This window comes from Thermobia domestica, chromosome 12 (assembly GCF_964235325.1).
Source record: "Thermobia domestica chromosome 12, izTheDome1.hap1.1, whole genome shotgun sequence".
NCBI lineage: Eukaryota > Metazoa > Arthropoda > Insecta > Zygentoma > Lepismatidae > Thermobia > Thermobia domestica.
In genome coordinates this window covers 127,594,870-127,618,617 of record NC_137465.1, presented here as the reverse complement: position 1 = coordinate 127,618,617, position 23,748 = coordinate 127,594,870, and the positions used below count along the sequence as shown (strand labels likewise).

The 23,748-nt window shown below is 34.6% G+C and overlaps 1 protein-coding gene across 8 annotated transcripts in view; it reads right to left on the bottom strand.

Annotated features, from left to right (window-relative positions):
* gro (TLE family member transcriptional corepressor groucho) overlaps nt 1-23,748 on the bottom strand; it is a 408,405-nt gene that overhangs the window by 46,025 nt on the left and 338,632 nt on the right. For all 8 annotated transcript variants that reach the window (XM_081734075.1, XM_081734080.1, XM_081734081.1 and 5 more), the window contains one exon: nt 8,265-8,318. In XM_081734075.1, coding sequence (XP_081590201.1) covers nt 8,265-8,318 — 54 coding nt within the window. The remainder of the gene's footprint in view (nt 1-8,264; nt 8,319-23,748) is intronic.

Here is a 23,748-nt window from a genome sequence, read left to right as displayed (position 1 = left end):
TACAAAACTATTGAAGACAAACAATAGGTGGGGGTGATCAATAAGTTTTCCCCTCGCATGGAAAATTTGCTACATGTATGAAAATACGTAATAAGTGTATCCATACCTTAAGATAGTACTGTGCAATTTGTATGTTTCTAGACACAAGCGATTTAAAGCTATGGCGTCTGGGATGAATGAAAGTTCGAAATTCTCTCACCCTTTTCAAAAACAAACGAACTGATTGTGTATCCGAAGTGTTGGCTGTGAGATGTACCCGATGTACGATCGTCTTGTGTCCGTGGGCGGAAGTTGGATATATCACAATGACCCAGAAACTAAAGTTACGAAAAAATAATGGAAGCATTTCCACTACCCCGCATTCGAAACGCCGGTAGGAAGCCTTCTTCCAAGAAAGTAATGTTTTCAGGTCCTAATCCTCACTGAATACCTAACCTATAGTCACAGCGTAACTGGAACATTACAGGGGCATACTGAAAAAAAAAAAAAAAAAAAAAAAAAAAACTTCGTAAGGTCTACCACCATTTCACAGTTATCATTACTCCATAGGGATGGTTCCCGTGAGATCATTAAAGTGTTAAAGACAACAAAAAGAACTTTCTCCCCTATTTTGATTCATTAGGACCACAGGAGTTTCAAATCTTTTGATTAACAATTTGCTTTGCTTATAGTCGAAATATCGTTCTTCCGTTACTTAGCACATTGGTTGATACCACTCCTAACATGAGGGTTTCTTCATTATTCTACCTACATTGATAATCTTCATGGCTTTGTGTTAACTACATCTCATATCTATTTCATTACCTTTCACTGCCTGTCCTCTTATTGTCTCAGGAAGACATTGGGGTGAGCTTTTAGATTTTCTAAATAACTCCGAAATTGTGAACAGCCCCATAGCAGAACATGTCGCGATCTGCGATATGATCGCAGAAAATTTGCCGCGCCTGTGCAGAAAAATTGGCAGAGGAAAAAGAAACTAGCGAACAGAAAAGTTTACTAATGGACCAACCCATCAGTTCAAAAATTCTGAAATCTGGTATATTATATATATATATATATATATATATATATATATATATATATTAAGTCTACGCTGATATTGCTTAATTAACACACATTTTTGAAGAATACCCACAGTTTTTAAACTCTTTTGTGGAACAATTTAAAGTTTGTACACATGAGTCTGATGCTGACGCAAGATTCTTGAAATAGATAGTATCTAGGTCAGAATTCTTGTTTAATTTGGATATTTTAACTTTTCCAAGAAGTAATGTTTCTGTTGAGCAAGCAGAGAAGGACTTCTTCAAACTTCCCTGAGTTTGTGAGTACATTCCCATTTCAGGTTTTGATAGATATAGATCAGGATAGATTATTTTTTGAATACAAGCCTTTCATTAAATCTATGCTGGACTTAGTAATCAGCTCAACAAATGAAGGAAAGCTTTTTGAATTAGACTCTCTTTAAAGTTGCACTAACAGATTTCTGAGACAAATAATCTATGGCAGTAAAGCTAATGTTTTGTTTGAGTATACCATTGTCTGAGACCATATGTGAAAACTGGGGTTCAGTGTTTACTAATATGACGGAGAAAAGGCCAGCAGGACTTAGTGATGATATTGGAACAACAGACCAGATTACATACATTATTCTAAATGGACCCTCATCAGGATATTAAAAAAAAAAAATTACAAAAAAAACCATTAAAGCTGCTCTCATTATAAAATACGGTGTATCGTATCGTAAATATTTTAAATCTGCTACTTTTAGCAAAACACTTTCAAAAAAATTACTTCACAGGTTGTAGCTCGAACTACGGATACACTGGAAACTGTTTACCATGTTTTATGTAACGTTGTAATAAAAACATGATAGTATCATCTTGACTTTTTTTTTTTTTTTTTTTGTGGAATTCCTGCAGAAAATTTTGACTTAAAAAAGCTCATCGCAGAAAGTCGAAGGAAGTTCTGCATGGGGTTAACAGCAAAACCGCGAATATTATAATTTTAATTGTTGAGAAAGAACTTCTTGCTCTAACTGTACACAAAATATACGGACACTCATCATTATTTAAAAGCAGGAGTAAAAGTGGATCTGAAAAGATAAGGGGACGCATGACGTCATGCCGTCTCCCTTGCATATCTGCCCACTGTAATTTTATTAGAAAGTGAGGGACGCCATAGACATTTTCTGGATGCGGCGTTCCCCCTCACATTTACCCCTGTTTAAAAGCCATATGTTGTTTGGTTGACATAGTAACCTGCAGTGGTATGGAAACTTGATGCAATATTCTACTTCTTTTTTCTACTATCAATTTCCAAGTATGGTATCTATTTGTCTGTTTCAGGTTTGTATTTAATGCAACTTTTATTTCAAGTAAAATAATTTTCAAAAATTTATACAGTATTAACTTCAAATTTGTGTATATTTATGACAACTTATGAGATACTGGTATCAATACATTGTATGTACCTTTAAAAATTATAATATTTAAAACTTACTTAAAAGTATGAAACGAAATTATGAAAGAGTGATTAACTTCAAAAATACTAAGAACATATTCTCAAATATTTTCACGTGAGAGTAAAGAATCAACTATCACCAACAGATGGTATCACGTTTCCCGTATCTTTCCAATGTATTTTATGAGAGCAACAATATTCAAAATAATTTAATCAAGTTCAAGACATGTTAAGTGGAATAAATAAAAATACATATATATATATATATATATATATATATATATATATGTATGTATGTATGTGTATGTGTATGTGTGTGTGTGTGTGTGTGTGTGTGTGTGTGTGTGTGAACCTTTTAATTATTTTGTTTCATTCATTGTTGACAACGTTTAATATTACTCTTTAGAAACATACTTCCAGTACTAAAAGTCGTGCAACGATGATAGATACAGTATACCAAAAACAGCATGGATCATCATTGATTACTGATTCAGTTTGGTTTTGGATAAAATTCATACACCCATCTCTTGAATTAGATTGATTTGTTGCAAATATTGTCATTCCCAAAAAATACATTGGAAAGATAGGGGAAATGTGATGCTATCTATTTGTGGTTAGTGCTCCTTTAAAAACTCACGATCACATCCTCTACAATATCACAAAATCTCCAGTATCTGTGGAGGATGTGCAGATGAGGGAGAGACCTTGGTCGACCCCTTCTCCTTCATGAAATGAAATCCTATTAGTCTGGTCTCTTAACAACAAAAATGGCTCGGATCGTGACAGACCGGACACAAGTATGAAACTTGGCAAACTGAAAGTACTTCGGTATTCAATTCGTTTTAGGGTCGGGTGCCAAAATTTTCTGGCCGCCATTTTGAAATATGCCGCCATATTGGATTTTATGTAATGCTCTCTTAAAAGATCATTATCTCGGTAACTAATGGTCCGATTTTGATGATTCTTTTTCTAAATTATAAGTTAAGCTCGAATGTAATCGATTATAACACTAATGAAGACAAGAAAATATTATAAAAACGAGAAAATTAGAAATATTTAAGATTTTATGAAACATATTTACATATAAATTATTTTTTCTCCAAAATGATCCATTTTATGAAAGCATGTACCCTATAACATTTGAAAGAGAATATAAAGAGCTTCAATTTGATGTATAATACGTTAAAATGCGATGAAAAATAACCGAAATATAGTTAAATTAAGAAATCAGTACAATAGAATACAAGGAGTGTGCAGAGAGTTAACTAGACGAAACTTGGTGTTGTGTGATAACAAGCATGCTCGGAACCTGGCAAATTAATATTTTTCTCCACTTTTGTGAATTGTTATTCAAATCAATATTATTTACATTATTACTATTGTTATTAAATGATCATTATACTGTTCATATAAATTATATTATGTAAGACACTAAACAGCCACATCATAAATACGTCTTTGCATATATGTCAATTTTTAAATTTAACTCTTTCAAACATAATAAATAGCTACTGAAAAACTGAATATTCCAAATCAAAATGCTAACAAAGTGACAAAAATTGATAACATCCAATCGCCTATTCCACAAAGAAAAAATACTTCTTAGTCACATTGCTGTTCATCACAGGAGCTTCTGCAGCAGCAGAGATCTGTATATTGAACACCATTCGTTGAACATACGCACTGTTTTGAGCAAAGAGGAAGAGCTTTGCAACCATACTTTAGCAATTCTCTTGAACTTTTAGAAGCTTCTGGTTTGGTCATCCATAAGGGCTTCCACGATCCACCTTCTTTCACCCAGCCGAAGTTTTCTTTACTTGAAAATATTCAGTAGTTCAGACTTGTTTGACGACAGTAAAAGCTTCTCGTCATCAATGATTATAGTCAACTACGATTTTCATGAGTAAGAGAGTTGCAGATCACCCTCACGCGGTTTGCGTGACATATACAACCCACTGGACAAACTGTAATCATTTCTCAATTCATCTATCTTCTGTTCAGATGATCTCCTACCCTTCTTTAAGTTTTCTCAAGAAAACAAGAAAACTATTCCTTTTTATGGGAGACTAAATTGACTTGCTTTGTTTTACAAACACCGAGTAAACAAAATCTTCATATTGGTTTTTACCAATCACTTTTATGACTGTAACAGATTTTGAAGATCCTGTAAGGCATATGCATGTGATGATAGATTCATTACCTGTTACGTATCTAAAATAGGATTTCCTGCAGCAGAAATTGTGTCATGCAATGTTTGACAAAGATTCTTAAAACTTACATCACTTCCAACAATTTTCGTTAATTATTTCCTCAATGTGTGCAGCATCTTCAAATTCTTTTGTGGGTCTGCATAACTCAGGAGCAGTGAGCATCCACCGTTGAAAAGCATGTGGATTTTTAGTTAATGGCTCCACTGGAGTCTCTAACACTTCTGTTATTTTGGTCGAACGGCATGAAACAAAACTTTTGGTTAGTCTTTGAAAACACTCAGTTCTTCTTAAATTCTGTCTTTCCTTTATTTAAACTCTTCATGTCCCTGAGATGCACAGATATAGGCAGAAGACGCTCCAACACAGTTATATATAATAGGAAGTTACTTTGTCGGTGAGCTCTAACAAATATCAAAATTAGAAGTTCCAATTCCAGTACAAGATCCCAATATGAAAACATATATATTTTCTATATCATTCCTTTCCGCCACTGTTGGAATTCTTGTTTACAGTTTCTGGACTCTTGTTCTGTATGAAACTCTACCATTTGAAGAAAGCCTAGAACTACAGCTGGTTTCTGCTGTGTTCTTCTGGTTCTGGTTAGGTGTGAGCAGTCCAGGAATGAATCAGCTGACACTGAACCTGCTACTCCGGCCTCAGCTAAGGACGATGTCCATCCAGTACCATTTAGTATGTGGCCTAACACTCTTCAAAGGGCCATTTCTATGTTTAATCTACCAAACATAACGATAGAACTTCTCCACAGTATGAATCTGACCATCTTCACTTTATTTGTTTTGCTATTGCAAAGAGAGGTTGGTCAAGGAAAATAACCTGTATTTGATTAGGATTACATCGATCTGTAATTTTCTGTATGGTAAACATATCATGCTTCACCATTGAAACAGACGCCGCTTTTCAGTAAAAATTGGCAACATGACATTGGTACCTTTAGTAGAACGTACACTTCCTGATTGAGTCAAATTATACTCTGCCCACAAGCATTTATTTTCACCTAGCAGAGATTTTTTTTTCAATCCACCGCCTCTCTGTCTAAAGTGTTTCTTCGAGCCCTGACTGTATTGGTTCTTGAACAGTAATAGGAACTTGCACACATCACATGATGATACTGATGACACAATAGCATAGATAACTGGTAATAAGTAATCTTCTACTGATGAAGAAACTTCAATTCGCATTGGGGGTAAACCAGGGTTGGAATCGGAAGGCAATTGGAATACGCTAATACTTGTTCCAAGGAAATATCCTGTCGAAGTAGTTGATGATGTGTTGTGGTCTAAATTGTCCAATGCACCGATGGTGTACACATTAGTCATTAATGGAAAGGGGCAGATAAGACCCTCTAATTTGTAACGTCTGCGTGTCACTGCTGCTATCTGAACTTCAATTTGGATCACACGATTATATGTTACAAAAATGCTTAAGTTATGTAAATTACTGACAATCTTTTTCTAGCAAGTAAGAGTGTGTACCTGTAAACCTACATACAGTGGGAGCGGCAGTGGATGAGATATGTTGTGTTTCTTTTTCTTTCTTTTTTTTTCGTGGTGCTAATCTTCTGTTCTTAAAATTAAAATATATTAATAGACTTATTGTTAGAGCAGTTTAAGAATATGTTATAGAAATTTCTTCTATGTTAGATCCATACGGAAGCAATTGAACGAAATTCTTTAGATTTTCTGGAACACTTTCATCTTGACAGTTTTCTGTAAAGTATCCTGAAAATGTTTGGCACTCCCAGTTTATCATATTTCTTCTTAAAGACTTTGAACACATTGAGAAGGCAAAAATCTCCTCTTCATTTGATCGTTTAGACATGAAATCCTCGAGTAATTTCTAGTGTCATTTCTTTAAATACCAATAACATTTTGCCATCACTGTTTAGTACAATCAGAAATAAAATGAACGAGGATTTTGTTCTTTAGTCTTGTTTTATTCATTGCTTTTGATATACCTACCGCTCTCAACTTATATAGAATGTGCACCTCTGACAAATTGAAAATGAAATGAACATTTTCTATTTTACCTTCCAACTGATCTATGAGTTCATCAAATACACAAGACTAAAACATCATCATCTTGACTTTCAGTATCATTTAAAGATCTCTTCTCTCTTTCCCAACTTCTGTACCTATTTTTATACATCCATAAGCACTATATGTGGTATGTAGCCTCCATTTCTACCAAGTCTCCTCCGGAAATTTTAGAAAGCAATAATATATACTGTAATTATTAAGCCATTTCCTTAAGATTTTTGTCAAATGTAAGTGACAGTTTCTTCTAACCCCTTTCCCAGAATTGCAAAAAATATAAGCCGGTGGAATTACGTTTCCTCTACTTTCATTTCTCCACTTACGCTTTGGTTCATTATTTTCTGTTGATTTCTGTTTACTTTTTGTTTTCTATTCTTTTGTGATTTCTCTTTTTAGTTTTGAGGCAACAAACGTCAGTCTGCATTGTTTATGCCACTTCGCTGCATTGTCAATTAGTGTGTTTACTAATTATTCTTTTCCAGTGACAAGTTTCATAGATATCTTCTAAGTTATCGAAATCTTTATAGGTCCTCAGGAATTCTGAACACGAATCGCGTAGAAAAGACTTAAGAAAAACATAATTTCAAATACTGCAAGGAATGATATTTTTTCAACTTAAAAGGCACACTACACTTTTAATGTGTTCACAGTTACATTATAATAACCAATATTATGTAAAACAAAATAAAAAGAACTAGCTGTTCATGTCTACATAGAACTGCTGCAATGAAAACTCCTATAACAATACTAAGTAATGATTAAACGTAGTTATTATTAAGTAATCACGACAAGATTAAAAACTAAATAATTTAATGATAAAAAAAATTCTGCCAGACACCGCTAAATTTCACAAAGTTGACCGATTACGCAGTCTTCCTATCTGCGCTGGGTTTGTTTTCAAGACTTATATTTCTACTATTTCTCATAGCATTTTAACGTATTATACATCAAATTAAAGCTCTTTTTATGCTCTTTGAAACGTTATAGGGTACATGCTTTCATAAAATGGACCATTTTGGAGAAAAACTCATTCATATGTAAATATGTTTCATAAAATCTTAAATATTTCTAATTTTCTCATTTTTATCATATTTCCTTGTCTTCATTACTGTTATAATCGATTGCACTCGGGCTTAACTTATAATTTAGAAAAAGAATCATCAAAATCGGACCATTAGTTACCGAGATAATGATCTTTTAGGAGAACCTCACATAAAATCCAATATGGCGGCATATTTCAAAATGGCGACCAGAAAATTTTGGCACCCGACCCTAAAACGAATTGAATACCGAAGTACTTTCAGTCTGCCAAGTTTCATACTTGTGTCCGGTCTGTCACGATCCTATCCTTAACAGACCAGACTATATTAGTCGAATATAAACACAAACAGAAATTTCAACACTTTATTCCACATTTTTGTGTTGTATTATTTGTTACTATACATACAGTATATATACGGTATGTGTGTGTGTGATACTTAAATTGATCATGCCTTATAATTCTTAATAGAATGATATCTTCATTAAAGTAACAACGTACCTCATTAGCGACATCCACAACGAGATCTTGGTCACTTTTTTCGCCATCACTTTCCTACAAAAAGAAAGAGTTTTACATGAGTATGTGAACAAATTTTGTTTGTATAAGAATATGCAAAAAAAAATATAAAATTCGAAACCAAATATTGTACTTAGAATTCTATGAATTGTAGAAAAGTTTCTCCCAATAGTTTCAACTGCATTATATGGCCATTATCATAAAGGATAATAGAAAAATATTAATAATGGTTAATATGGAAGATAATGTGGGATTCTATGACCAATTAATACAAAAGTAACTAAAATATAGAACAGAACCAATTCCAACACAGCACAGAGAAAATTCAGTGCTTGGTTACAGTATAGTATAATAAAATATTTTTACTAAACTGTACGTTGTACAGATATTTGTTTACTACTGAACAAGAGTTTTCTGTTTCATGCAACGATTTATTATACTCATATTTCATTATTATCATTCGTCTTACTATTTTTACTGCTTCTTTCAGATATCGTACTCTGAAATTATGGACCACTATGAATACTCCGAATCGTTATTGTACAAAATTTTTACAAGAAATTAACCTCCACGAAGTGAGATTTACAGAAAATTTTTAATTATATATACGAGAATCATTCAGAATATATATGTGTGTGAAAGAAAAAGACGAATGATGTACGTAAAAGATTTATGATACAGAAGCTACATACTTTACTCTTCTTTCAACATATTTAAAATACACATTTAGCTACTTATCATAGCATGAGATTAGTTTTACTATACCGTCATTGTTCTCTGAGTTGAGTTGATTTTGAGTTCAACGTCCCTTTCAGCAGCGAGCCTATATAAGACGTGGACCTACTGATTAACGTGGAATCCGAACTCCCGCCGGGAATCGAACCCGGGTTTCGTTTCCCACGCCAAAGGCGCGTATGCTAACGCATTGTTTTCTGTTGCAGCAAATGTATTCACAGTGTCTTTGAAATGATCAGCAGTGCGGAAGTGCTTTCCGGACGACAGAGTCTTTCAACTTACAGAGCCAGTGGAAGTCAATAACTTCATGACACTTTGCAGCTCGAAGTTATTAAGGTTCTCAATTTTGTCGGACCGCCTCACTATTTGACTTAAACTGAGACATCGTAGGCAGGATATGCTGCATGCAACAGTCGAATGTTCCTTCTTTCCGGAAAGCATTTTCCCTATTGATGATGAACTTCGAAGATAGCATACATAGTTGAATACATTAGCGAAACAGAAGCATAGACAAGTTAGTATTATGCTATAATTGATTGAATAATGTAGGGAATATGTTAAAATGCAAGGTTTGTAGTACTCAACCATAAATCTCTTGGACATTATTTGTACTACAAAGTTATTCTCAAAACATCTGAAGGTAATGACGAATGTAATATATTTCTGTGGTTTAAATTATTCACATTAGCACAATTACAAACCGATATAACATTCATTTTATTTAAAGTATAATTTATAGTACAACAATATACATGATATTTATCTTACCAAACCTTGGAAGAGGGGAGGGGCACCGAACTTGTATCTGTCCCGGGTAACACGAACTCTCATTGCGGGTCTGGTTCGATGGGCAAAATGTCATTACCATGCAAACCAAAGACACCCTTCCTACTAGAAAGCTTTCACATTTTGGGATACATAAGACTAGTGATTGTCCTACTGAAATATGACGTCAGTAGTTGTCTGAAGGGAGAATATAACCTTAGCCTCTTAGAACTTTCTTGATGCAGGGATCATTGCCGAGGTTGCTCTCAACAAAGACACACTGTCACACTTGTCACTCGATTGCTATGACGCTCGATAACGCAAGCTGGCATATTGCACTCACTCCTATAGCATACGTCACATATGCGCTATTCTAAGACGAGCTGAAGTGAAATTCCTTCGAAAACACCACCTTTGCTATCTCACACCGACGTTCACACACCCACTGTAACCCAAGGAGTTTGCTATTCTGGGTCAACAGATGACCGAAAGGTATGCGTGCCGCCAGTCCAGCGTTCAGCAGTTGGTGTTGAACTGTTGACGCAGGTAAGTCCACACTCAGTGATGTCAAAAGATTCCTCCTCCTCTTCCAGAGAATTTCAATTCATAGAGGTTTAAAGTAACACCACGAAGATATTGGTAACCCACGTTGAGCACAATCGAAGATCATCACTACCTACACTCATTCTGTATTCCAGCATCGAGCTAACATTGTGGACGACGCTCTGCGGTCCATAACGGCCATCCAGACAAGATCCCTGTCATCCTGTGGTGTGGTCACATTATGACGTCTAGAGTCGGAACGTTCTTGAGTATTATCTGTTCTGTCCAATATTGCTACATGTGCAATATTGTCCTGGTTGCATTCCTTCCATGTGCACTAATTTTCCAATATGACCAGCCTTGCCCTAAGATAATCATGTAGCTCCACTAAAGTCTTTGTTTTTATTGCGCTGTTTGAAGTCGACAAGGCACAATAACGCTTGCTTTTCGCTTTTCCACGCTCCACTACTTGAGTACTGCATAAACCACCTTCTTTCGTACTACTTCGACCATCGAATCAAAGACGCTGATGGATCCACGCATGCATCATCCCGCTGAAATTGTAATAATATCATACCCTGCCGTACAAATCCTGAGAGTTTGAACGCAGTCAGAGCATTTTTCTTAGTGTTGCGATTTTAACAAACAGTGTAAAAGAGGGTTAAAATATATTCAAGGTACGTTGAACTACATTGATACCTAATATTCTTGAAAGATGTTAATATCAGTCAGCTCGTTTTCAAGTCCAATACAAATAAATGCGAATTTAACTTGAGCTTAGCATATGTCGGTGTTTTTCATTAGAAATCTTAAAATGAAATTAAACACAGTTTAACATTCCGCTGTATTCACTATAGACTCCCACCCATCCATAGATAAAATCAACTAAAAAAAAAAAAAAAAAAAAAAACATTTAATTGGAAGAATCAAAACAGTGAAAAGAAAAGGAAAATCCCGAAAAAAAGCACGAACCAACTCAAAGAGATCGAACCAGAGCCACTCCGCAAGTGAAGTAAGTTCTCTATCACTGAGTCACAAAATACTCTTTACAAGAAATTTGTATCAAGCCATCGGATATTCAACAATATTCAACGAAGAAAATGTAAATGGCAAATTCAACGGTAGTTTTTACATAGCAATAGGTGGCACAACGTTGAACTCACTGAGGTATTACTCAACGACAGTTCGTCCACAATTGTCTGTTACGGCGGATGTACAAAATTGATCCGGAAGTGGGCATACCCCTAACTGGTGTTCTGTTTTAGGTTTTATCTACATTGGTAACATTGCTTGGCATTGACGGGCAAGATTGCTATCCATGTTAATTTTTTCTGCTGTTTTCTACTTGGTAACAGTTATTTGCAGTGAAGTTAGAGTAATCAATAATGTGTGATCGAAGTCCTATAGCATTGAACAAAGATTAGTTGATGCGGTTTGGCTTCACGAAAGGTGTTACACAGGTGACATCATGGAAAGTGTTAAAGCTAAATGTACAGATCGCTTTGGCGGGAAAAACGTGCATTTGCTAAGGACAGTGTGAAAGACCTTCCCCGAGGCACAGAATTCAGCTATGTTATGACAGGGATGGTGATCATACCGATGTTTATGACTTAAAATTCTGAAGACTTCAAGGTGACTGTGTACAAACATTCTACCATAACTAACACTATACTGTTGAAACTAAAGGGAGATACGCCAACTTCCAGACCACCCTGTATATACGAGACATACGTAAACCAAATCCTGGGATCAAACCAGGGTCACTTCGGCTGCATGGCCAATTAAATCATGTTTTGTTGACTACATCTCTGAAATCCCTAATTACGCACTAGGAAACACAATTACTTTTAAAATAAATACACGAATTGTTAAAAATATTGCGGATATGTACAATCTCTCTATTTAGTAAAATGAATACAAAATAACGACAATGTTTGCACTGTACAGAATCCTCTAATATTGACAAAATAGTTAGTTTTCCCTTCCTAGCATCTTTTCGAAATGTTCCGCCAGTTGCCACAAACACATGCAACACTTACATCACATTCTCAGTAACTTCAATCACGGTGCTACGGATCTTCATTTCCGTGCACGTACGAGGCCAGAGGGAGCCGGGTACGAGAAAGAAATTCTCCCATCTCCTACCTATCCACATAGCCGGAGGAATTCCCCATCATTTAGATGGTGCAGTTACTACCAGAAGACCTTCCACAGGAAATGGGAGGCCGAGAAGGTCTCGATTCAATTCTCCGTAGGAAATTGTAGATAGAGTCGTGTTGTAGCAGAGGACTTCTTAACGAAGACTAGGTAACTTTGTCAAGCAACAGTCGAACATAGGATAGATTTTACGACAGTTTTATACACACTTCAACAATTCACTAGTGATTTCTATGCATTGTAAATACATAAGACATATTTAAACTGTCTACTGTCTCATTCAATTTTCATTTTTCAAAAAAGTATTTCGAATATAAATGAAAAATATTGCAATATTTGCAACGTAAGCAACATACTTCTCTATCTATATAAGAGAGAGAGGGAATGAACTGAAACATCTTCAGCCAGTGACGTGTAAGTCAGATGAAGCACATTCAACTGGGTGGTGTGCTGTTGACGTATAAGGGACATTCCATGTGAAATCAACCAATGAAATGACAAAATCTGACCATCTTAGATTTTTGTAAAAATTGGTGCACAGCATTATTACAGTGGGAGATGAAAAAATCCCAAATATTACCCCTCTGCTCCTGAAAGTGTCCCCATACAGGGTGTTCAAAAATTTCAAAAAGTGGCATTTTTTCCATTACAGTGATTATCAAAAATTGTCACAAAATGGTTAATATGTTTACTAGAGACATGGAACAAATACCACTGAAAAGCTTAAAGATTGCTCTACAAGTTGTACTATATTGAAAAAAACTGTACAATAAAAAATAATACTTCAAAAATTCAAAATAAAATTTGAATTTTAAATTTCGCGTAGAAATGTCCCTGTGAATTTGTTCAAAATTGTACTGATTGTAGTCTCATGTGATTACTAAAACACCATAAAATTGCAGTTTAGGCACTCAATGGGATCTGATTCAAAATACAACATAAACCAAACATTGGAGGATACTGACCATGTGAATTTCTGGGTTCAGATCGATAACAATTTGCCTGTAGCTATTTACCTGCAGCATCAAACGAATTTACATTCAACTTCATTTGTTTCTTGATGTATTCATTTGAGTTTACACAATTGTCCACCTTTCGAGTTATTTAGACAAATATTACGTTTCCGAACAGTACTAAATACAGGTCATTATTCTTGTTAGTTAGTATAGATGTTTCTAAATTTATATTGGCAACATTGATACATGTTATTTTCATTCCTTTGTTTCAGGATTGCTGTTACTAACATGTTGAAGTGCATCATTGAAACAGGAAAAAGAATTTACTGACTAATTGTTTGTGCTGAAAGTGTGTGAAGTGATTGTGAACAATGCCACAATGTTTCATAACAAATTTGATAGAAATATTGTGAAAGGGAAGGAAACACATCCCTCCCTTTCATAATAAGTTCTTTTTACTGTTTCAATAACGCACTTCCACATGTTTGTAACAGCAATCCTGAAACAAAAGAATGAAAATAACATGTATCAATGTTGTCAATATAAATTTAGAAACATCCATACTGACTAACAAGAATAATGACCTGTATTTAGTACTGTCCGGAAACGTAATATCTGTCTAAACAACTCGAAAGGTGGATAATTGTGTAAACTCAAAGGAACACATCAAGAAACAAATGAAGTTGAATGTAAATTCGTTTTGATGCTGCAGGTAAATAGCTACAGGCAAATGGTTATCGATCTGAACTCAGATATTCATATGGGCAATATCTTGCAATATTTGGTTTATGTTGTATTTTGAATCGGATCCCATTGAGTGCTCAAAATGCAACTTTGTGGTGTTTTAGTAATCACATGAGACTACAATCTGTACAATTTTGAACAAATTCACAGGGACATTTCTACGCGAAATTTAAAATTCAAATTTTATTTTGAATTTTTGAAGTGTTATTTTTCATTGTACAGGTTTTTTCAATATAGTACAACTCGTAAAGCAATTTTTAATCTTGTCAATGGTGTTTGTTCCATGTCTCTAGTAAACATATTAACCATTTTATGACAATTTTGATAATCACTTTAACGGAAAAACTGCCATTTTTTGAAAATTTTGAACACCCTGTATGGGGACACTTTCAGGAGCAGAGGGGTAATATTTGGAATTTTTTCATCTCCCACTGTCATAAAGCTGTGCACTAATTTTTACAAAAATCTGAGATGGTCAAGTCTGATGACTTGTTGATTTGACATGGAATGTCCCATAAACTATCAACGATTTTATTTCTGATTTTTTAGACTAGTTGTAGACGAGACCCGCCATTTCTAATTAAGTAAGTTCTACATTGACTCATAAAACTTGACCAACATCGAAAAATCTGTGTTCCCAAGGAAACGAACCCGGACGACGCGCAAGGATACACGAGTTAGTAATTTGGCTACATGTGTATAGATAAATGTTCAAATAGCTTCCACACTCAAAACGGTTTCCATTTACGGGGAAGGGGTGACAGGGAAGGGTACAAATAAATACATTAAATTAATTCTACACAAAATACAACCCACTAAATACCCCGGCTGACTAGATTGGTTGTTTTGGATGATGCGCAGTCAATATATTGCGTTATGTATAATTATTCTCTTCCATATTTTGGAAGCATGAGGCAGTTTGCACGAAAACATATGTACTATGAGCTATCAGTTTGTGGTACTTCTGCTTTCATACTTATTCATATGCTCCTTTGTGGCCAAACGGTTAGGGAGCACAGAGTGGTTTTAAGCCTGCTTGAAACCATTATCCCACTTTACATAGCCTCAATATCAACTACAACCATGTTTCTTTTCTTGTGCATTTTCTAAAATAAGAGAAAAAAAGAATCACTACACTTTAAGATGACCTAATGCTTCCATAACATGTGATTTCTTAAAACCAGGGCTGTGGTGCATCAGTATAGATAGAGTTCTGATTCAATATTATATATAAAAGACTGGAACTACACAGATTCAAAGACTTACATCTGTCCTGAAACTAACAACATAGTCTTGTATCACAGACAGAACAAAACAGGTGTTTCTCCTTTAAGGAAATTATACCACAGGAATTGATTGTAGTACACTATACAAGGGAAAGATACATTATCTATACAGTCTCTCTAACAATAAGCAAACGGCATGTTTATTGTTCCATATTGCACTATGAGTAATGAGTATTATGTACAGCTGCGGATAAACTTTACTGTCTGTTTTCGAAATGCATACGTGCAATTTTCTTTCAGGTTACAAACATAAATGCTACGATCGCTGGTAACTCGAGCAACAGCTCACCTATCCAACAAATGGAAGATCAGGGGTCTGCATTCTCACTAGTCCAGACACCGAATTTCACACCTATGCTAAACACTGTGCAGAGATACGTCATTTGTGTTAGTAGTACAAAAAGTAAATTTGCTGGATGTAGTAATAAATACAAGGAGATACCATTAACTGTCAAATGTAGGACAGCACAGATGTGAGTTAAAATAATTTTTTTACTGAAATCCATCACTTAAAATTTTACTATTAACTAAAATGGCATTTTTTTTCGTGCTGTTGAACGCTAGGTGGAATATTCGTTGTCTAATGCAAGAAACACATAAGCAACATTAATTACAGCAGAAATGAATAACGTTACAATACACGAATACATAAAGGGAAAGAGATTCAGTGTTTTTTTTTTTTTTTTTTTTTTTTTTTTTTTTTTAAGCTGGGCGTTTACAGGAAATACTGGTTTCTGCAAGTGTCGTAAGATTTTCTCGGGATCATTTTGATGAGAAGAGCTTGCATTGAAAATTGGAGTTCCACTGCTTCCTTGTCCGAATAGTATGATGAGCAATATCTTCAGATCACCGCTTTTTTTTCTTTTTTTTTAATTTTTCAAAAAAAAAAAAAATCATGTTCTGAAGCGGAGAAGCAAACAAAGTGTTAATGCACTCTATTTAACAAATTGCTTTTCATCGCTGTATAATTTGATAACTTCACAATTGTGATCAGAAATCGGATGTTTGACAAAATACCTAGTTCTTAGTCTTAAAGGAATGGTAAAAATGAATGTGTTAAGATTCATTTAGGAAGTTTTTGGTTCAATTGTTTTGCCTATTTCAATTTATACTGCCTATATTTATGCTTAAATGCCTAATACTACCTATTCTTTGCATTTTCTTTACAATCAGGACTTCATTCGAACTAACTACATAGGTCTCTTTTTTGGATCTTGTTTAAATAAATTTAAATTAAGAAGGCACCTTACGTTTGTGTGAAGGTCAAACTTTATTCCGATATGTGGAACCAATCTCTCCGTGTGATATGTAACTTGTTGGGACCAACAAGAACAAACTAAAGACTAACTAAACTTCTCAAAAGATGAAAATATGCCATATAATTTTGTCCATGTGTTCTTCATTGCTTTAAATATACTCCGACTATATCCCTGGAAATAGAAGGATAGTTTCAAATTTTCTTTCTTTTTTTTCTTTTTTATTTAATAATGCCGTGCGATCCAAGACATAATTTAGAAACATAATTAATAACTTGAAGAAAATTCTATATGCAATCGCTATGATTCACTGTGATCGATCACCGAAATGTATTAAATAATTTATATTCATTATAATAAATTTATTTATAAAATATATTCAATAATTTATATATTGATACAAAAGTGACTAATAATTTACTGTTTGTATAAAACTTGAGACTGCTGTATAAAGTGATAGTGTGCACGGAAAGGATTTTAATTATTCTATCTTCAAAATATTTTCTTTTCAATCAACCATAATTTTTTTTCTAAGTTATTTGAAAACTATTCATACCTAATTTAAAGTTCAATTTTCGTATATCATTGAATATTTCAGGAATGTGGTGGGAAAATTGAACACCCACAAGAACGAGATTGTTGGATAAACGCGATTCAAGCTATAAATTAGTGTACATAATCGCTTCATCCAGTCACATGGTCGAGCTTCCCTTTTTAATTGATATTGATTTAATAACTTCCTACACTAAAATTGATAATTATTAGGATTATGAAATTATTGTGAGGGAAGTGCAACTGTGTACAAGACTGCAATGAAATTTATTAAGTTTAACCACACCCCTCTTTTAAGTTCATTAAGTTAGATTTAAGCGTTGGCTCTAGTGATCACATTACAAGATGACAGACAATACTTCGAATATATTACTACTTTATTTTACAGTACTTTAATATTGGTACAGTCCGCAGGGGAGTCGAGGTTTATGCTGGCATGATTCGTGCCACTTAGACGTTATGTTGATTCCCTGGGCTGTTAGGTGTAGTTTCACAATAAACTTAAATGCTCATGTTGCAGGTTTTTTGCTGCAGACTGTACACTTCAATCTTATAGCTCCAAGTGCTCACACGATTCTTCGGTTTTTCGTTATCTGGAAAGTTGTAACGGTAACCGCTTTAGCTTCTGACTGCTTTTAGTTTGTTCTGTAATTGACTGGATAACAAATTTATCAGAATATTCATACATTACAAAGAGACAAATTACACTATTTGAAAAAGGTGTTTAAAAAAAAATGTGATAGGACAAGTGAAGAGAGATTTACCCTTTTAAATTAATCTTTGTAGGAACAACTGCCAGAATGTTCAAGAATAAATCAAATAAAAGCAAAAAGGCAACATACAGAACATCAACATGAAGCTTTAACAACAAAAACACACGTCGAGATATTTCATATTCTTCTGTCTCAACAGACATTTGACCCAATAATAAAAATGCAAAAAAGCCGTGGTGAAAATTCTGCCTTGTTCTTTACTCATCCTCATCCTCCATCCGGCTCAGCTCGTTTGTCTGTCACACAGGGAGGAAGGCAACAAACAAGCGCACAAGAGGGAGCCCGTCATTACAATATTCGTTTATTTATGAGGTGAGCCAGCGGGACGCTGCAAATAACTTCGTGCGAAAGCCTCGCCCTGAGCGGAATAGCTAATCCACTCGCCACTGGCAACCAGCGAGCACCGTGTGATGATTGCGTGTGCCTTCCATGCTACACCGCCGTCAATATTTGATGGCTGCCTGTGCGGGCATATAGACGGCTGAATTACATCCTCTTCTCTTACAATGGATGCAAAAAAGAGGGGAGGAGAGGAAGGATTCTTCGTTTGCTTACTAATAGTTCTTCGACTCATTTTAAATTCATGCACCAAATGTAAGGAGCAGTGTTATTTTTCTGAACCTATTTTACCAATATAGTCTTCAAAATGTTTCAAACACGTAATTACTGTACATCTGGTTTTGTATTTTCTGCATATTAGAGGATTTGTATTTTCGTTACAGATAAGATTGTAAAGACAAGCAGCTGATATAGTTCGATAGCAATACCAATGTCGAAGGTGCTGAAATTACGGGAGATTAAAAATTAACACAACGCTCTATTGACATCTATATACAACAGTTGGTTGAGAATGAATCATTTCTAGTTATTGCTTTCCTCATTTGGCTATGTAAAGGTTTATTATGATATGTTTAGCTATAGTTCTAATCCACCTAGTGACCAATTCATTCTTGTTGGACTATACCTGACTGAAATAGGAATCCAACCAAAAATTGCCTAAAACGAGACCATGCGAGCAATATGCTTTCTGCTTTCAGAGAAAAATTACTGTAAGTTCTTCCAGCCGTGAAGGATTCAATATCTATTAGTGCTAATCTTAACTCATCCAGACATGGCGAGAGAATTGGTAACATCTCACCAAAGGCAGGGTGAGGTTTCCTCGTGTCCTTTCGCAACGTTGAATACCTTCCCTCGTACAAGAAACTGAGCGAGTAAGTAGCTGCACGACTGATAGACGTACACTAGGAATAGAATAGAATAGAATAGAATATTTTATTGTCATTGAACTTTACAAGCAATAGACAATGTCCGAATGATTGATATTATATATATATATAGGGTGTTAAAAAACAACACCGACAACGTCTGAGAGGTAATTCCAAACATCAAGATAAGACAAAAAGTATAGACCAACCTAGGTGCACAAATGCTTCCTTTCGGAGTTATAGGCTGCCGAAAACATGAAAAATTGACCTTTGAAGGTCCATAGCTCTAAAACTATGGGACTTACCATAGTCGGGTTAAGACTTCACTTTGGAACTAATATGTGCACTATCCAAAAATACTTCTTTCAGAGTCCTAAGGTACTCACGCAGCATTTTTTGCAGAGGGAGTATGGCTAAGGGCATATAACTTGAAGTACTCACAAACTACCTCTATAAAAATTCTTGCGGAAGTATCACAGTATTTTGAAGCATGGTATTTGGATAGGGCACATACTAATTCCTCAGTGAAGTCTTGACCCGACTACAGTAGGTCCCATAGTATTGGAGCTATGGACCTTTAAAGTTCAATTTTTCATGTTTTCGGCAGCCTATAACTCCGAAAGGAAGCATTTGTGCACCCAGGTTGGTCTATGTCAGGAATCACCTCCCAAACGTTGTCGGTGTTTTGAAACACCCTGTATATATTTACAGATATAAAAAAAAGTAATAACATACAGACAATTAGTTGCTGGTTAATAGTATAATGAACAACCTAATAATATTTGAAATAGAGTGACACTGCAAATTACGACACAGTTTCTTGACATTCACTAAACTCTTGAATCGAGTAAAATGGATTCGTTATTAACCAATCGTGTAACTTTTTTCTTATAAACTTTAAACGGCAGCTGCTGTATGGAGGATGTTAGTTTATTAAACAGCTTCGGTCCTGTAACTAAATAACTATTTGTGATTTTTGATGATTAGTGAAGGGTATATCAATTTTCTTACACCATCTAGTATTATATGTATGTACTTTATCCCTGAGTGTCATATTTGCCAGGTTTTGCTTAGTGTGAAGTAGCATTTGATAAATATATACATTAACTACTGTCATTATCTTAAGCCTGATAAATAGTGTTCTTTATCATGTGTTCCAACAATAATCCTGATGGCTTTTTTTATTTTTATTTTTTTTTTCAAAACTAGGACATAATGTGCTTGGCTACTGTTACCCCAAAGCAAAATCCCATATCCAATTATGCTGTGAAAAAAATGATGCAAAATATGAATTCCTCAGATACTCATTCGGAACTGTATCTTCCTGTTTTCTTAACAGAAAGAGCACTTGGGAGAGCTTTGTACGTACATATTTGATATGTTGTTCCCAGGTTAGTAGGCTATCTATCTATATACTGTATATACCAAGAAATTTAACCTCAGATTCATCATAGTTTTCTCTATCATTGCAGTGATAGAGATTAAAGGTTACTTTTTTTGTTTTATCTTGATTTAGCACAAAACCATTTCTTTTAAACCAGGTTGCTGCCTCTCTTAATGCGCCTTGAGTTTCTATATAAACTTCTTCAAAGCATGTATTTATGTTAAGTAGGTTAGTGTCATCCGCATATAAAATTGATTTGGTATTAGTATTTAGAGGCAAATCATTTATCATTATTAAAAATAGTACCGGACCCAGAACAGAACCCTGCGGTATCCCATATTTTACTTCTAAGATGTTTGAATGCATGTTGTTAACACTAACTGCTTACGTTCATTTAAATAGGATTTTACAACATTTAAACTACTGCTATGGAATCAGTAATACGCTAATTTGTCACATAGGATTTTATGATCTACACAATCAAATACTTTACTTAAATCGCAGAATGTAGCTAGAGCAAAACCTATATTTTGAAAAACTTCATATATTTTTTTCGTTAGTGATTCTACTGCATCAGTTGTGGATTTTCCAGGCCTGAATCCAAATTTAGCTTCCAGAATTATATTTTACTCAGTCATATATTTATAGCTGATCTTTAACAACAGTTTCCATAATTTTAGATAAAGCCGGAATAAGATATGTTGGACGGTAGTTAGACGAATACGATCGATCCCCCGTTTTGTATATAGGAATAACTTTTGCTATTTTAAGCGCTTTAGGAAAAATACCTTGAAAGAAACATTTATTGAAACATATTGTAAGGGGTTTCGCAATGTGATTAATGATAGCTTTTATAAGGTTGCTCGATATGTCAAACATATCCTTACTGTCAGACGTTTTCATTTTTTTTTTTTTTTACTACTTTTATGACGTCATCAGGGCTAACATGGTTAATAACAAAAGAACTATTAAATGGATTATGTTGACTTAAATACTGATACATATTTACATTAGTATCTGCATTGTTTTTCTTGATTTCCTCTACGGAAGTAACAAAATACGTGTTAGGATTATTTCTTGGACTCCGTCTTTTGAGGTTTTCTAAATTGATTTTTTTTTTTTTTTAAAAAAGTATTGAACTGGATAGCATCCTTCTCTGGGGATATTCCATGTTGTATATTTTCAATAATTTCGTATACTATACTAGGAACTGCTATTAATCGAAGCCGTACAAATTTCCTTTATCCAGTTTAGAATTTACAGGTATTCAGTTATCACGTTTCAAAATATGGTACTCTGTGACCTTCCGAAAACTAAAACAGAGGGTGAGGATGGATACATGCTCTTTCAAATATAGAACTTCCGATAGATTTAAACAAACTTGTATAAATAACTGTTAACATGTGTTATTTTGATTCTTTTACAGCATTATACAATAAGTAGATGAAAAAGCATTGAAACTGTTTAGTTAAAAAAAAAAAAAAATGTTCTATTTGAAATAGTAGGTCAGTGAACATCAGATATTTCTTTGTTGGGATAAGTGTAAATTGATTCAACAGGCTCGAACTTTTTGTGGAAGAACTCACGTTAGAATTGTGTGTGTTTTGCCTGTGAATAGCTGTTGATAGATCTTCAGGACATATCAATGTTATGAGATAGAATCTTCTCAATTAAAGGTGAGTAGAATTTGATGATCAGTAATTGTATGTATATTATTTCATGAACAGAATATATGTAACGAAATAATACTTTTAGTATAAAAACAAGTCTTTTATCGATTTCTTCGACAAGAACTCAAACATGTGAAATCAATTAATACTTTTATCCCAACATTTCTCCTGCTTCCATGGAAGGAACGTAGCCTCAATACATGTCGCACTTTACATTAAGAATGTAGTGAAATGGTTAATATTCTCGCCTTTAGCACGGAAGGCCGTGTTTAATTCCCAGTGGTACTATTCAACGACTCTTATTTCATGAAGTTAGTATCTTAGTAACTTAACTGGCGAGAGAAAAGGGCAATATATTTCTACTTTACTTTTTAAAAAGTACTTTTGACCTTAAAACCTGTTTTTTCTTGCTGAGAGCAGTTATTCTTAAAAGTCAACAATGATTTAGCTTGGACTTTTTATTTATTTATTTATTTACTAGGATCACGCTAGTGGGTCTTATAAGATGGTAATGTTAATACGTTGTGCATATCCACCGAACTTCCACACGATAACTTTGGAACAAATCAGAATATTTGTATTTTGGTAATATTTAGCTAAAGCGATCATCATTGATCGAGTCAATCCGTTAATATCTTCACGGCCACGATTATGCCCTTTTGGCTAAGGGAGACGGATGATTAACGCAAGTAAATGATAATGAAAGAACAGGTGGAATCAAAGTGCTGGAGGGAAAAAGAACACCCCGAGAGAACCAACGAACACGATGTTGTCTACCACAAATTCACTTGTCTGAGGATCGAACCAAGGACCTAACGTACCATAGGTAAGCGTCCTAGTCACTGAGCCACCGTGCTCCCACATTCGTTCATAAAAGTACATTTTGCGTAATGCTAATATGCAAACCTCAAAACACTTTAGTTACAGGTTGCATAAACATCTAGGCGAAATATTTAGATATTCTTAATCCTTATTATAATGCAACTCCATTCATTCATAAATGTACGTGTTCGCGTGATTCTCTTTACTGTCTTTCATAGTTTATTTTATATCAAAACTTAGAACTAACAATGGTAGAGCGTTCACCTCTGGTGCATGGGGTCATTTGTTCGATCCCAGCTCGCTCCAGTGAACTTTGTGGCGAACAAACACCGTGTGTGTGTGTGGGGGGGGTTTCTCAGGGTTCTCCCGTTCACTTCCACTTTTTTTCATTCCACCATTTCATTCATTTGTTATACCCACCGTCTCCTTTAGCCTAGTTGGCATAAGCGCGGGACGTAAAACTCAACGGGATGAGAGAGAGAGAGAGAGAGAAAACAAGCATACACCTGATGTGATCTGAGACCAATATTTAGTCGGAAAACCAAAACCAGCACTTTCCAAATGTGAAATGTTAAACGTTTACTTGGTTTGCTTTAACATTTTAAAGAATTGTTTTAA